The sequence below is a fragment of the Coregonus clupeaformis genome, chromosome 8 (genome assembly GCF_020615455.1).
Source record: "Coregonus clupeaformis isolate EN_2021a chromosome 8, ASM2061545v1, whole genome shotgun sequence".
Classification (NCBI taxonomy): Eukaryota; Metazoa; Chordata; class Actinopteri; order Salmoniformes; family Salmonidae; genus Coregonus; species Coregonus clupeaformis.
In genome coordinates, this window is record NC_059199.1 from 65,028,253 (window position 1) to 65,045,421 (window position 17,169).

The 17,169-nt window shown below is 43.7% G+C and overlaps 1 protein-coding gene across 2 annotated transcripts; it reads right to left on the reverse strand.

The window, feature by feature from the left end:
• Positions 1-387: 387 nt before the first annotated feature.
• Positions 388-15,758, reverse strand: LOC121556307 (plakophilin-3). 2 transcript variants are annotated; one of them, XM_045222145.1, is made up of 14 exons: positions 15,651-15,758; positions 14,106-14,283; positions 11,267-11,355; positions 10,154-10,830; positions 9,887-10,010; positions 9,508-9,712; positions 5,576-5,750; positions 5,357-5,474; positions 4,642-4,806; positions 4,300-4,482; positions 4,000-4,153; positions 3,646-3,841; positions 3,442-3,529; positions 388-1,144 (listed from the first exon to the last, which is right to left on the reverse strand). In XM_045222145.1, exons 1-14 carry the CDS (start codon positions 15,654-15,656, stop codon positions 1,103-1,105), a joined length of 2,400 nt encoding a protein of 799 aa, XP_045078080.1. In that variant the 5' UTR covers positions 15,657-15,758; the 3' UTR covers positions 388-1,102. The 2 variants fall into 2 exon arrangements, with proteins under 2 accessions (XP_045078080.1, XP_045078079.1); XM_045222144.1 differs by lacking the exon at positions 15,651-15,758 and having other exon boundaries at positions 14,106-14,531.
• Between the last annotated feature and the right edge of the window lie 1,411 nt (positions 15,759-17,169).

Here is a 17,169-nt window from a genome sequence, read left to right on the forward strand (position 1 = left end):
ACACAGTCTGAGCTAGCCCATGTAGATGAATAATGCAGAGAAATGATGACCTGTGTGTGCAGTGGCCTCAGAGTTGGGTTCAGAGTTGGGATAACTCCCTGTATCAGACACATCCAACTCTACTATGCTTCACTCAGATACACATCAATGTGTCAGAGATTGTACTGGGTAGTACTGTAAAGTCTGGTTTCATATTCAGCACTCCTCAGCACTTTATTTAGAAGTCATTATTACAAATTCTTTCTTAGTCATAAATGACACAAGGGTGAGTGAATTTCAGAGGCAGGGAGGGTTTACGATTAGTAACCATTATGAAACAATGTAGCACAGATCTGTGAGGGAAGTATATTTTCATTCTAAAAGGACACACTGAGGACAACAGTCTGGTCATGTCAGATGCTGTTTATTGTTAGTTATTTGTGGTGAAAATAAACAGAAGAGCCTCCTTGGATGGAACAGGAAAACATTGTATCACCATGAAGTGGAGACTGGGAAGATTAAAGGCAGGGGCTCTTTAAAATGCTCTGGTGATTATTAGTTCATAGGGGAGTTTGGAGGGCACCCATCCTGTCTCTTGTCTCTCAATGAAGCATCCATGTACTGTAGAACTAACAACATCTAGAGGATTGTATTCACAGTATGTCTGTAGGAATGGCAGGTTGAGCCCATGTGGTATCAGAGATGAAAGGAGGCATCCAATGCCTTTTACGGGATGAGTCCACTAAGTCCAAGCATTCACACTGGCATGCACCACATACACACACACAGTCCTGTTCATCTTGAATCTGGAAGTCTGAAGCGAAGATTCCTCAGTCATCCAACACACTCTCATGACAATACAAATATTAAGCTGGTAAAGCAGTCCATTTTGATAGACCAATAAAGTGTGACACAATAAAACATGTAAAAAACAATATTGAGTAAAGAAAAAATGCTTCTCCTCAGTCCTTGGCGGCCGGTAAATACATTCTTCAGAAGAATTCAGGTTCCATCAATGCATCCATTGGAGACCAGATGTGGCAGGTTCATTGTGGGGGTCCTCCTGCTGGCTCTACCAGCAGGTCCAGAATATTAATCCAGTCAACGGGCCAAGCAGTCTGCTCTAAATGACCGTGTCAGTGAAGTCACACCTCGTGAACCCTTTCTGTAAAACACAAGGGAGAAGGCCACATAGATAGAGCAGTCTGTTTTTAGAAAGGGTAAATAGTAGGGCCGGGACGATACCAGTATCGCAATATTTTTTCCATAGCAAAAATAAAAACACGAAGCAGATCAAACTCTTTGGTCCTTTAAAAACCTCCTGTATGTAAAATATTGTGTGCTTTAGCTTGGAAAATCAATCAATGTGACTCTGGATGACATCATAATGATGTTTGTTTCCATCATTAGGACTAAAGAAGTTACATTCCGCTTTGTGTTTTGTTTCCTTGCCACAATACTAACGAGTATCAAATCAAATAAATCGAATCAAATTCTATTTGTCACATGCGCCGAATACAACAGGTGTAGACTTTACCGTGAAATGCTTACTTACGAGCCCTTTCCCAACAATGCAGAGTTAAAAAGTACAAAAAAACAATAATTTGCTAAATAAAATAAAAAAAGGAAAATAGTAACACAATAAAATAAGGAGTACCGATACCGAGTCAATGTGCAGAGGTACGAGGTAGTTGAGGTGATTGAGGTCATATGTACATGTAAGTCAGTGGAGGCTGCTGAGGGGAGGACGGCTCTTAATAATGGCTGGAATGGAGTCAATGGAATGGTATCAAACATGTATGGTTGATACCATTCCATTGACTCCATTCCAGCCATTATAATGAGCCATCTCAGCAGCCTCCACTGATGTAGGTAGGGGTAAATGTGACTATGCAATCAGGATAGATAACAAACAGAGTAGCAGCAGTGCGTGTGAAAGTGTGTCTATGTGTGAGTGTGTGTGTGTGTCAATATGCATGTGTGTGTGTGTGTGTTTTGTGTGTGTGAGCGTATGTGGTGTGTATGTGTGTATATGTGTGTGTTGGAGTGTCAGTGTAGTATGTGTGAGTGTGTGGGTAGAGTCTAGTGAGTGTGCAAGAGAGTCAGTGGAAAAAAAAGGGGTCTATGTAAATAGTCCAGGTAGCCATTTTATTAACTGTTCAGCAGTCTTATGGCTTTGGGGTAGAAGATGTTCAGGAGCCTTTTGATCCCAGACTTGGCACTCTGGTACCACTTGCCGTGAGGTAGAGAGAACAGTCTATGACTTTGGTGGCTGGAGTGTTTGACAATTTTTCGCGATTCTGGTATGGTCTCGGCCCTAGTAAACGGGCCTAAATATTCTATAGTGTGAAGAGGGCACATAGAAGGGACAGACAGTGTTTACAAGTGTCAACTGAAGATTGATATTTTCCACAGAGAAAAAACAGACAGCCATTATCTTGGTGAGAGACAATCAATGGCTGCTCTCAGCATTCCACTGTCAGATTCCACACATGCCATTTAACTGACCATCCAGGGAAACAAGGGACAAGACACTGCACTACAAACTCAAGTAGCACTATAGCACAAAGGAGAGGACTGTCCAGTTGCTAACCACCAAGCCAAGGTGTTTTACTGGTCCTGTTCAATAAACCCCAAAACAACTAAAGCAAAGCAAACCATGATATAAAACCTAGTCTAAATACATAACCGATAACAGATAACTAGATTGTATAAACTTTAACTGATTTTATTTTTTATTTTATTCCACCTTTATTTAACCAGGTAAGCCAGTTGAGAACAAGTTCTCATTTACAACTGCGACCTGGCCAAGATAAAGCAAAGCAGTGCGATAAAAACAACAACAACACAGAGTTACACATGGGGTAAACAAAACGTACAGTCAATAACACAATAGAAAATCTATATACAGTGTGTGCAAATGTAGTAAGTTATGGAGGTAAGGCAATAAATAGGCCATAGTGCAAAATAATTACAATTTAGTATTAACACTAGAGTGATAGATGTGCAGAAGATGATGTGCAAATAGAGATACTGGGGTGTAAATGAGCAAAATAAATAACAATATGGGGATGAGGTAGTTGGGTGGGCTAATTTCAGATGGGCTGTGTACAGGTGCAGTGATCGGTAAGCTGCTCTGATAACTGCAGTAACTGCACAGAATGAGGATTTCTAAGGGCCACAAGAAAAATTCACTTCCATGAAAATGTAATAAAAATATTTATATTTGCTGTGCCAAAGAACTATGGGGGATATCAGTAGATCCAGGGGAGGGGATAATGCTTAGAACTGAGGAAAAAAAGAGTTAGACTAACCGCTAGAGGCCATAAAGAAAATAAAGAACCATCTGGACCAAGACAAGAGGTTAGAGGGCCATGCACAATGGATGAGGCCAAACGACTCAGTTTCCTGCTCTCCAATCCCATCTATCACAATGCCTATGTTAAATGGTGTTAGCCTCACCTGTTTATAATCTTTATGCAGCTTGTTGTACTGGAACATGTTGAAGAGTACCGTGGAAGCAGCCTTGGCAGCCTTCAGCTTCCCTGAGCTACAGTAGGAGAGAAACATAGTCAAACACAACGAGAGCCAGACAGGAAATTGGAAATAAAAAGCAGACACAATGAATAACAAAACCAAGAACACTGAGAGACAAGATTCACTAACCTGTTGTCGTGGGAAGACTTGATTGCAACAAGTTTGGGGAGTCCGTCAAAGTAGGCGATGTCTCTCGCTGCGAGTGAGCTGCCTGCGACCAGGTTGTTGAGGGTCCCACATATGTTGACCACCACTTCACCGGAGGGTTCCTTCTGGTGGCCATCGGTGGGGAGCTTGGTCACCAGAATGTTCACTACCTTCGTAGCTGGAGGTCAGAAGGGAGAGAAGTAGCCATTCTTTAAAGTCTCTTATAAGAGGAATTACTGTGATTAATGTGCATGGAATGGATGGATACAAGGTTGCGGGCAGGCGAGACAGAGGTAGAAATGAACAGTGTGGGGTACTGGGGGTTGAGAGTCTCACCCATGTCATCCTTGTTTCTGCTGTGTCGGGACAGGTTCCTCAGGAGGCCAGTGAGGGAACGCATCTCCAGATCGCTGTGTGTCTGCAGGAGGTCCAACACCACAGGCAGCATCCGCTCCTGCTCTAAAGCCACCCAACTCAGCACTGACGCCCACTGATACACAGGGAGGAAGGGGAATTCAACACCAGTGGTGAGTACATTTTCAGTTTAACTGTAAATCTGAATGATGCATAAGTAGCCTGTCATGGTGAGAGTGATGGCTAGGTCAGCCCGTGGGGCAGAGGAGGGGTGGGACCTACCCTGGTCTCTCCGGCTGTGATGTTCTGCAGGGCCCCTGCTGCAGCCTCTCGTGTTGCCGTGTTGGTCTCATAGTGCTGCAGCACGCGGTTATACAGCCCCACCACCTGGGGGTGCCACAGCCACTCCGCCCCCTTCGGCTGATTAGCCACCTCTGAGAAGGTGGACAGTTCCTGGTTCCGTCGCTATAGAGATCAGGGAGATAGATTAATTACAGAAAAAACTGATAATGGTCCCATATCCATCAGGATTGCATGACAACATACTGTACATGTTTCAGTATCTTGAGGTTTAGCCGCAATTTGATATTTCCTTTTGATTTGCCTTGTGTAAATGACAGCTACCTCCTTTGCCTTCTTGCTCTGTGGGGTGAAACAGCCAATGGACTCAGTCTCAGAAGTGGCTCTGGCCCGCGTAAGCCCCTCCAGTCGCTGTAGGGTTGAGGGAGGGATCTCACTGTACAGCTGATAAGACAGGTTCCTCAGGACACACACTGCATTCTCTACACCCTGCAGGCATAGACAAAGATGGAGGGAGGGGGAAAGAGAGAGAGAGAGAGAGAGAGAGAGAGAGAGAGAGAGAGAGAGAGAGAGAGAGAGAGAGAGAGAGAGAGAGAGAGAGGGGTGAGAGAGGGTGAGAGAGGGGGTGAGGATAGGGGGTGAGAGAGGGTGAGAGAGGGTGAGAGAGGGTGAGAGAGGGGGTGAGGATAGGGGGTGAGGATAGGGTGAGAGGGAAACACTGGTGGCCATTGTGTCTCTCAGAGCAGCATGAGTTACATAAGGCACAGCAGATAGGCCACAGCATGACCAGTCTGGCTGTCTGGTAGAAATTACAAAGAGAACCACTAATGATGAACTGTACAGATACATTGATTGGCTCTCACTCTACCCCAGCTGAACCCATGAGTTGCTGAAGCCTGTAGTATATGAGATCAAATCAAATGAGATATTAAATCAGGAAAAAGGTTTTGACCTGAAATAACATGCCCAGAAAAAGAATCAATCACGTTGTGAAAGAAACACACAAAAATGTGCCATAAGGAGAACAGTTGGGGTGGACCTTGTCCTCCGCTTTCTCATCCTGAAGGGAGTTCTGGATGTAGGCCACCAGAGAGTCCACCAGCCCTCGCATGTCTCTCATCTGTTGCCTAGTCCTCTCGTTCATTGAGCTCAGGTTCCTGAACAGAGGAAGAGAGTACAGAGAAGCTGTATACAGTACATGTATCAGTCCGTGTACATTGTGTATGTATACAAAATGTAGGTAGATAGGTATAGCTACCTTAGGCAGCCTGTGGTGTTGTAGAAGATGTCTGCCTCAGATGGACTCTGATGGATCAGCTCTGAATCTCCACCACTGCACAGGGGCACCATCACCCTCTCTGTGAGCTCACTCAATGTCTCTCTGGCCAACTTCTCCTTCAGACTGTCCTTTGAGGACATGTTCCACAGAATACCTGCAGGACAGACAGAGGAGAGACAGGGTCTATTGAACCACTCCGTTGGATACACAAAACAGCCTCTATGACCAGGATAGAGTGTGTGCTGATAACCTGACATCCAAATGATTTCACTTCAATAGGTCTAAACAATCACTGTTATCACAGTGGGAGTCATGTCATATGATGCCAAAGTAAAACCTGGGGAGCCTATTTTCTATTTTCAATGTGGCCAATAAACAATATCTGATGTATCAATATGCTACTACGGATCTGTAATGGGAAATGTTATTTCTATAATACATTAACCTTCACAGTATGATAAGAATGTCAGGGAAAGGATTTACGAAGCATAAGCGACACATCTATCGCCCACACATTGGTTTATCTTATGGCCTAGTCTGCGGATCCGTAGGTAATCCCGCCCCCGCCCCACCCTCCTGGATCCCTTTTCCTCAGAGCTGAGGATCCCAATCATGTTCTGCTCATGTGTTTTTACCTCTACTTTACTCACCAATGTTTGTGGTCACCCTCCCTTCACACCTTCACATTTCTCACTGTCAGTCGTGAATGATAATTATTTTACAGGTGAAGTTTTACAGCTGAAATGCCATGCAGGGTCTGCATGGCAACCATTTGATCTCAATCCGTTTCATGGGGATATGCATTTAGATCTTCTTGAGTTAAACAGTGAAGTAGCCTACAGTGTTGTTTTCATTTACAGTGTTGAGCACATTTTTGAGCAGATGGTGTTAACAAACTTTAGCATAAGCTTACCTGTGTTTAGTTTTCATCAAAGCCCATATTTTGGCCACATTAGAGAAAAATGCTACCATTCGCACAATCATCCTAAAATCTCAAATGAAATGTTTTTTTTGTTTTTTTTTGTCTTACAGTAACGTTATACTATGCTATTATATTAGGTTATGTTATGTAGAATACTATCATTATGTGATGTTGCAGACATTGATTCAGCCTTGATCTAACTTTATTAAACAATCACCATTCCCTAGAGTAGTCTGTTCTCTGGGCAGACGAACAGTAGAGCAGTGACTGTAGGTAAAGTAGAGAATTCCCAACATTTGCAGAAGCTTCGGAACTTTAGCTGTCGGGAAGAGGGATCCGCAGCTACTCCGTTTTCTTATTAGCCAATGAAAGGTCAGTGGCTCCACATACCTTCCAATCAACTGATCAGAGCAGCATGGCCCTCTCCTTCTCTGTGCAGTTCAGTTGACCCAGGGGAGTGTTCAAATACATACAGGGTCCAGGAATCTCAAGGACTACTTACCCAGAGGAGGAGGCAGCCAAGCCTGAACAAAGCACAAGGGGCTGCTGGGAAATCAGGCTGCCCCTTTCAATGGGCTGAGGGATTTGAGTGTCCTCAGGTTACAGGGCATTCTTCCTTCCCAGCTTGACCCACTTACAAAGGGAACCTCTATTACATAGTTACTACCTATCCACATGCTCAACCTGTGTACAGACAGATTCTATCTCTGCAGACTAGAATTAGCCTCTGTTGTATTTGACAGAATCTTCAGCACCTGAGTGATAAAAATACATTGCCAAAAAATGTGTGGTGGGCAACAATATTGATAATTCGATATGATATCGATATCGGTTTATGCTTGCTGTTACCCTATACAATTATGTAAAAATTTTAACATACATGACTATTCCTGCAGGCACAAAACCCTCTCAACTTAACTGCCTGCTGATGGGGCATCAACAGGCTTTTCATTGTATCCAAAGTGGTTGGGTAGGTTAGGCCCCTAGAACATTCACACTTGGCACAATGAGCAATCAGCAAGCAGTTGTCTGGACTTCACAAGCCGTAGAAGTAAACAGAAAATAAAACATTCACACAGTAGCAATGTTATTCATAAAACTGATATGATATTGATATCGGTTAGAAAAAAGCAAATGGCATTTATATACACTGCTCAAAAAAATAAAGGGAACACTTAAACAACACAATGTAACTCCAAGTCAATCACACTTCTGTGAAATCAAACTGTCCACTTAGGAAGCAACACTGATTGACAATACATTTCACATGCTGTTGTGCAAATGGAATAGACAACAGGTGGAAATTATAGGCAATTAGCAAGACACCCCCAATAAAGGACTGGTTTTGCAGGTGGTGACCACAGACCACTTCTCAGTTCCTATGCTTCCTGGCTGATGTTTTGGTCACTTTTGAATGCTGGCGGTGCTTTCACTCTAGTGGTAGCATGAGACGGAGTCTACAACCCACACAAGTGGCTCAGGTAGTGCAGCTCATCCAGGACATCAATGCGAGCTGTGGCAAGAAGGTTTGCTGTGTCTGTCAGCGTAGTGTCCAGAGCATGGAGGCGCTACCAGGAGACAGGCCAGTACATCAGGAGACGTGGAGGAGGCCGTAGGAGGGCAACAACCCAACAGCAGGACTGCTACCTCCGCCTTTGTGCAAGGAGGAGCAGGAGGAGCACTGCCAGAGCCCTGCAAAATGACCTCCAGCAGGCCACAAATGTGCATGTGTCTGCTCAAACGGTCAGAAACAGACTCCATGAGGGCGGTATGAGGGCCCGACGTCCACAGGTGGGGGTTGTGCTTACACCCCAACACCGTGCAGGACGTTTGGCATTTGCCAGAGAACACCAAGATTGGCAAATTCGCCACTGGCGCCCTGTGCTCTTCACAGATGAAAGCAGGTTCACACTGAGCACATGTGACAGACGTGACAGAGTCTGGAGACGCCTGCTGTCTGTAACATCCTCCAGCATGACCGGTTTGGCGGTGGGTCAGTCATGGTGTGGGGTGGCATTTCTTTGGGGGGCCGCACAGCCCTCCATGTGCTCGCCAGAGGTAGCCTGACTGCCATTAGGTACTGAGATGAGATCCTCAGACCCCTTGTGAGACCATATGCTGGTGCGGTTGGCCCTGGGTTCCTCCTAATGCAAGACAATGCTAGACCTCATGTGGCTGGAGTGTGTCAGCAGTTCCTGCAAGAGGAAGGCATTGATGCTATGGACTGGCCCGCCCGTTCCCCAGACCTGAATCCAATTGAGCACATCTGGGACATCATGTCTCGCTCCATCCACCAATGCCACGTTGTACCACAGACTGTTCAGGAGTTGGCAGATGCTTTAGTCCAGGTCTGGGAGGAGATCCCTCAGGAGACCATCCGCCACCTCATCAGGAGCATGCCCAGGCGTTGTAGGGAGGTCATACAGGCACGTGGAGGCCACACACACTACTGAGCCTCATTTTGACTTGTTTTAAGGACATTACATCAAAGTTGGATCAGCCTGTAGTGTGGTTTTCCACTTTAATTTTGAGGTTGACTCCAAATCCAGACCTCCATGGGTTGATAAATTTGATTTCCATTGATAATTTTTGTGTGATTTTGTTGTCAGCACATTCAACTATGTAAAGAAAAAAGTATTTAATAAGATTATTTCATTCATTCAGATCTAGGATGTGTTATTTTAGTGTTCCTTTTATTTTTTTGAGCAGTGTAGTTTTCCATATCGGTGCCCATCACTACTGAAAATATATTATTTTGGTTGGGATTCTATTTGGGATTTGAACTTTAAGTTGGACTCTAATTGAAAGAAAGTGTTTATATGAATCTCTGATTGGTGACAATATACTGTATGTTTCTTCTGCTCACCTCATGTCACTTTTACTGTTTTGCTTTTGTTGCTCTCATATTGACACAGTATTTCCTTGAACTTTAAAATTGTAACTTAGTTTGAGATCCAAGCTGATTGTTACAGTATATAGATGATCTTACCAGTGATGTTCTTGCGAAGCTCCTCATCTGGTTCATTCAGCACACTGATGAGCTTGGCTATTCCCCCAGCCTCAATGAGGGCCGCCTTGTTGTCCATGTTCTCATAGATGAGGTTGCGTGTAGCGCCTGTAGCGTAGCGCTGGACCTCCTGGCTGTCACTGCTGAAGAGCTGCACCAGGGCTGGGACACCCTTCAGCAGACGCACCTGTAGACAGGGTGGGTCAGGGGGAGACAGACAGGTGGATGACTGACTAGTCTATGTGACTATCAGGCTGAGCATGGAGAACTCAGTTTAGTTTAAACAGTAGGGCTGTAAATTCAATTTTGGGCAATGAAGTATGTTACTGTAAATGGCTATTTATTGAGAAGGAGCTGTTACCTGGTTCTTGGCATCACTGCTATGGTAACATTGGTGCTGGATGTAGGCTGCTCCCAGCACCTGCATGGCTGTGTCGGACATGAAGAGGTAGCTGACCGCAGTGGGCATGTCTAAACTGTGCATTCTGTCCACAAACACCAGGGAGGCAAAGGAGAGTGAGGTTAATCAGAAACCTATAACAGTTATGGAATAAGAACATAATGTACCTAGGGCTAAGTTTGTCCCTTTGATATTGCAGGAGATTTGAACAGCCCACGCATCTCTCACCCTCCGAGTTTCTCGTTGCCGTCAGCTGAATCCCTGCCCCCATCAGGCACGTCCATGCCTTTCCCTACACTCTTCATGCTGTGCAGGGAGGCTGGTCGGGGCAGGGAGTTCTGGTACTGCCCCCAACCTCCATACACACTGCCACTGCCCCCGCCAGACACCTGCTGCCACTGCTGCAGCCCCGACGCTGAGCTCAGATGTTGCTGCTGCTGTTGTCTGTTGTTGATGCGACTGATGGTACGGTGGGCGGGGCCTTTGTAGGAGTGCTGGTAAACTAGCTCCGCCTCCCTCCACCCTCCGCCACCGCCTCCCGCCAGGGTTCCACTGAGGGTGCGCCTCATCGTTGCTGGGGTGGGTATACCTCCACCATGGTTGGAGTGGCATTCTGTGGCCATGCCATCCCGGGCCACCCAGCTGGCCACAGGGTTGGGCTTCTGGTGGGGCAGGGTAAGCAGGCCTCCCACACCCAGGGCCACTGCCTCTTGGTCAGCCTGACACATTGATCTGGACCTGGTGGTCCTCGCCCGGCTAGTCTGGTAGCCACCCAGCTGGATGTCGTCATGGTGGTGGTAGCCAGTGTTGACTGGAGGCTGGTTGATTCTGTATCTGGGTCCTAACTCCACCGCTGAGCAAGACGAGTACCCACCACCCAAGTACTGCTGGGATACCGGGGGCATCTAGAGGACATACAGAGAGGACACTGTTAGACTTAACTATCTACACTACAATAATCCCCAAAAAGCAAACATTGGCCAAACTGTCTAGTCTAAAAATGAGGTCATGGGTAAGATGTTTTTAGACTCTTTGGCCAGTAGAATCCTGTCGTGATTCTTGTTCCTGTGTCTCATCTAAACACAGTCATGATAGGATCCTGTGAAATACTGCATGTATGTGCTGTGAGGGTGCAGCTGTGAAGTGTGTCACTGTGGTAGGACTGTGGAGCTTATCGTCTATTTTTTTAACGCATATCTCCCCTGGTTTAGATAAGGGACAAAGGTTGCATGGCAATCAGCTAGAAAAGCAGGACTTTGGGGCTGTTAGATTAGGGTTTATCATGAAGACAAAAATCAACACAACTGAACATTAGAAAATATGAAGTCCTACAGTACTCACCGTCATGGTCCTGCTCCCTGTGTTATACACCATTGACTTAGAGCTGAATCCGGGGTTGTACGTGTTATATCTCATTGTGCCACCATGGTCTACATGTGGATAGAGAAAGACTTTGTCTTAGACAGAGAAGGCAACCACAATTTTCTCCTGAGATTACAACTTCGTAATTAGTCTAATTAAATATCAGTGAAGCACCTGTTCTTGTTACCAAACAGTGTGACAAAGGATAACTCTGATTAGCTTTGTGCCACTTGCTTTACTATTTGGACTCATGGTTACTATGTTTGTGCATGAGAAAACAACAACAACATCAGCCTCAGCTGTACACCAAGACAAGCAGCAAACATGTAGAAATGTAAAGACACACACAGGGAGATATTGCACAATACCTCATGTTTTAGAGTGGATTAGCCTGAAACTGAAGCTGCACTGTATTGAGATATAGAAACATTGAGGGAAGAGACATGATTATGTTGGACTAAGCAAGCAGGCTAGTATACCTTTGGGAGACTCTTTGTTTTGTGAGAGAGTGATTAAAACTGACCCTGGCATTTCATACTGGACAAGTTAATAATGAACACTAGAAAGTAAAGTTGACACTATAGCTTAACTAATATGGTATAGTGAGGGTTAACTGAGTGGATATGTCCCAGTGACTCCTGGCAGAGTGGCCTAGCAGGGGCTGAGAGAGGTCAACTAAACTGTGTGGGAGGATTGCATGCCTGAGGGTTGACACTGAACAGGCCAATTCCATGTCAAAAGAGTGTCTACTTACTCACAGGAAATGGCTACAAAAACATTGATTTACGCTGACTACAGACGCTCACTTCAATTCGATATTAATACTGGACCTTTTATGTATATCTTAACTCATAAACTTTTAATAGTGATAGAAAAAAACACCCAAGGGGAGGTTCGTTAAACTAATTCCCTGCATGCACAAAGTTGTCTCTGCACCGTGTGAGAGCTGAGCTCTGTCCACTACTTTGCAGATCAGTGTTACTCTACCTTTAGGACGTCTGAACATTAGGTCATAAACATCTGCTTTTCTTACTGTGTATACAAGTACTGTATGTTTTCACTGTATAACCATGGCAACAGTGTGATAATATAGTGTTGTAAGTCATTTGAGACAGTATTATCTATAGCCCCCTGTTGAGTTTGAATAGGAGTTGCCATAACATAAGCTTTTGTCAAATAGACTGCATTGTATTCCTGATACCCCCTCCATTATGAGTTTTACACACGCACTGACACACATACACACACACACACACACACACACACACATGAATATGATCAATTGTTGGGACTGTACTTCACTGCTGAGTGAAATAGGCCTACTATCACTGTATGTTTTCAATTAAAATACCTTTTTCTAATTACAGTTTATAACAGCACTATAATTAACAGTATAGTTTTCCCAACCCAAGTTGTTTGCCTTCTCATTGCAAAACACAGGCAGCTGACTGATTTATGTGTTGGTTTCACGTAGTTCTTTCTGAAACGCCATCTGGCCACAATATCCAACCCAACCCACTCAACCCTGTCCAAAATAGAACATGAGCTGAGCAGCTTGGTGCTTCTGATAACCCATTCTGAAGAGCTGAATGGATGGACAGGAATGTTCCATACATCAGAGTCCCATTTTATTTATCAGAGCTTTATGTTATCAATAACCACCATGACTAGCAGTTCAAAACTACCATTATACTTTATCATATTATACTGTATTGTGCATCATTTCCCTCCCCAATCATGTAAGAAATAATGTAATAAGGTGTCAGCTATCAGAAATTGACATCCTCAAAACCTGACCCACTAAACCAGCTGCCTGAGGATCTCATTCAAAACATTCTCTTTTAAAAGAGGCCACAGTCCCAACTGTGTAACCAGTTTGAGGAATCCAGCTAAATTCCCCTTCTATTAGTAGTGTGCTTGAAATAATCTTTAAACCCATAAGTGTTAAATCAGTCAGCACAAGGATAAAAAGTTTAAATACTACCCTTTTCTTCAATAATTATCTTCTCTCACTAAAGCCTTGTGTGCCACAGTCTTGTAAGAAGCGAATGACAAACCCACGAAAAGGAATCTGTCACTTACATAATATGGTTCATTGCCACATACAGTGATGGTTCCAGACTGTGAATAAATGTTATGATTTTTCAGAATACCAGAATATCACATCTTCTGTGTAAAAGCAGCTTAGTATGAATAACGTTTTATATACAGAATTACTGTGAAAGTTTGACATCTGGCAAGACAGATTGAACGCTTTACTGGTTTGGCTGAGCATCTGTAGACACCAGAAGTGAGGACCATTGGTCAGAACACTCAGATGTGTTACCTTGCCCCTGCATGTTATGAAATACCTGCAGGGCTGCATTTTTATGGCATGTAGGAGTAATATATATATAGCCTAGATGGGGTGTTGGAGGGGGTCTTCGGGGAAACCACTGTATGATTACTCACACCACACTATAAGCCACTAACCCCATCTGGTACCAGCAAGACCAGTCTGCCAAGACAAGGACTAGTTTCACTGATTAGAATACAATAATAATCAATCAATATTGACAAGTCTTTAGGCTACCAATGATAAAATGACATTTTCCATGTTTTGTACGTCAAAGGAAAACGGATGATAGTAAGTTTGGACTGGTCTGGTGTTGAAAGAGTAGGGTTGAGCCATCTTCCATAAGGGTGTAATTTAAAGAACTCCAAAACTTTGGTCTGGTCTACACACAGCTGGTAATTCGTTTATGCGTTTAAGTTTAACAACAAATGCCTCACATTTCTAAAATGGGACACATGCTAAAATGTATATTAAGTTGCCCACCTGGGGAGATGCAGTTCGAGCCGTTCTGCCGTGTGAGAGATGAGGACCTATTTTCGGCGAGGCGCAAATGGACTTGTTGTTGAACCCTCTTAGTCCTTTCCACCTCGTCCATTATGGAACCCCTCGGTCCCAACTGCACATCGGACGGGACTGCATAAGTGGTGACCGCGGTGTTGGGCTGTAGGGCGGACAGAAAGCAGCTCTCTGAAGCAACGGTCGCACTCATTGCGATAACCGCAAATTGAAACAATCCTTTAAAATTGACAGAGGACAATCAAAGAGTCCCTAGTTCGTTATTATGTGTAAATGACGCCCAGCTCCTATGTATAAAGTCGCAGACTCATGCATTCAACTCTTATAATTCCCAAAGGCAGGTATACCACCCTGCTGCACTTCTTTCCCGTCAGTGGCAACCTTCTCTCTGAACTGATGCTTGCCTCGAGCCAAAGGCTAGGAGGAGTTATTTGATGTCACGCAGTCTCACACTGGCTATAGCCTACTGCAGCAGCTGCAGATAAATAAACTTGGAGAATGTTTCAATTAAAGCTGGAATCCTTAGTTGCAACATACATTTTTGGACTTATAAATTAAAGGAACTGTCCCAGTGAAAATCAAACTTTTAAAAGTTTATATTCTGTTAACTCATAACCAAATTATGTTGTTGACTCATTCTATACTCGTAAATGTGGCCAAAGCATAAAACACTTAAAACCCCCACCTTAAACGTGTAGGCTATCTCAAACAGTTTTAAAAACGCTTGCCAATTAGCGGTCTACTGGCATGATTATTTTGTATGACAGTATATGCCCACAACATTCTGTTGTTGGGGTACACGTTCACCCACCCCATTTCAACACACAAAAGCTGCTTTTTAACTAACTTAATTACAAATGTTTGGAAGGAAAACTATTTCACTCATATTGTAATTAATTAATCTGGAAACACTGGTCTGTTACTTTAATGATTCTTGATTCCCAGAACCCAAAATACAAGCTTGTTTTACTCTAATGTTTGTAAACAATGTAAATGTAAACAAACACTGTATAGCCTCAAAACATGCTTAAAACTATAATTTTGAGATCGTGGATTGTCAGTTGTTGCGTCCATAGCTCTGTCTATGCATTTGAGAGTGGTTACATTTATCCAGGCCCATCCCTCAACTTTTTACCACAACACAGATGGAGTGACCGTTTTGTTATTGTTTCAATTAAGGATTCTAGCTTTAAGCCAAGGCAGGCAGCATACTTTCTTATCTTGTTTTTCCCTCATTACTGAATTGAAGTGAAATGATTCTAAGTTATTATTTAGCCTTATAATTAGTTATGTGAAAAGACAGGACATCATTTGACACCATGTCATCTCCTTCTGAACCAACATTGCATACCTTACCATCTTTGACCCATGCCCAGTTTTAGTTACCTAATGTAGGCTATGTGTATGGTACAGTGTGGTGCAAGATACAATAGGATACTCAAAAGGCTTACATGTATCATTATCCCATCAGATAATCCAATCACCCCAACATAGTTAGATTAAGGGACTCACCATCATAATAGGTTTTAGTATCCTTTGCCAGATTGGTTAAAATGTTTTCTGTCTTCTTTCAGTATTCCTTCTATCTGTCCTCTTCAGTTAGCTCTAGTCCGTCTGTTCTCGTTTCCTGAAATCTCTGCTCTTTTAGGAAGGCTGTTGTTTTAGACTAAGGAGTGCCGAGCTCTGAGGGCTCACCCCTGACAACCCTTCCCTAATACCCCACGCCCTGTCCCGACTTAGATGAAGATGGGAGCATGGGAGAGTGATAAAGATGCAGAGAAAAATGAGTCAAAGGGAGAGGCTAGGGTAGAAGTGATGATGTGAGAACATATTTAAACCGAATTTGTCAAAATGAATCACTAACTGTCAAAATTGTTATGGTGATATCAATGGGTTTGATGTCAGTGTACTGGTTCTGTCTGGTGAAGATTTTGTATGAGTGTGTGGTTAGACCAGAGGGTTGGACCAGAGGGTTAAAAGTGTTGAGCACTTTGGTTGACCTTAGCATAGCCTGCACTGTCTGTCATTAACTTTCTCTCATGAACAGTCTGCTGTCATTGATTATGTAGTGTAGGGACCATGCCAAGGCCTGTCAAGGTGATGCAGGAAGGTGGCACCGTAGAGATCCTGTAATTCATAATGGGTGGCACTGTGTGTCATGAAGTCTTTCTCAGGAACAGATTGATGTAATTGATTCCTGATGGATGACCGAACCTGTGAAGATCTGTCATGATCATTGGCAGCTAGCCGACTCAGGTTGATGGTGTTTGCAGGTACACACACTGAGATCTGTTCCATTGACAACAACTTTATCTGTTGGAGGGCATTCAAACAGAATAGCAGCCCACGTTTTCCCTTCCGGATGTCTCCAGATATAGGCCTACAAGCTAGTTCAGACTAACACACCCTACCTTCAAACTCACCATTGGCCTGAAATGTTACTGAAATGAAAGAGATGGAATATCATTCTTGTGATTGAAAAGCAGCCATTGGATAAGAGCTATTTATAATGCTGCTTGCATTTTTGTATGAATGAATACATTCAGAGCATTGGTTTGAAAGTCCAATCCTTTGTTTCCACTGTGTTTCATTAGGACACAAGCAAAACTGATTTCAGTTCCCTATTGCATAGTTTCGAGTGAGAACAAAAACAAGTATTAATGAGGTCATCATGTGCAGTTCCTTAATGTGAAACAGTGACATCACTTTGGAAGTCTGTTCAGAATCCATAGCTACATCGCACTGATCTTACTGAAATACAAAAATCCAGAGAAACGCATGTCAAAAACGTTATAAATTGATTTGCATTTTAATGAGGGAAATAAATATTTGACCCCTCTGCAAAACATGACTTAGTACTTGGTGGCAAAACCCTTGTTGGCAATCACAGAGGTCAGACGTTTCTTGTAGTTGGCCACCAGGTTTGCACACATCTCAGGAGGGATTTTGTCCCACTCCTCTTTGCAGATCTTGTCCAAGTCATTAAGGTTTCGAGGCTGACGTTTGGCAACTCGAACCTTCAGCTCCCTCC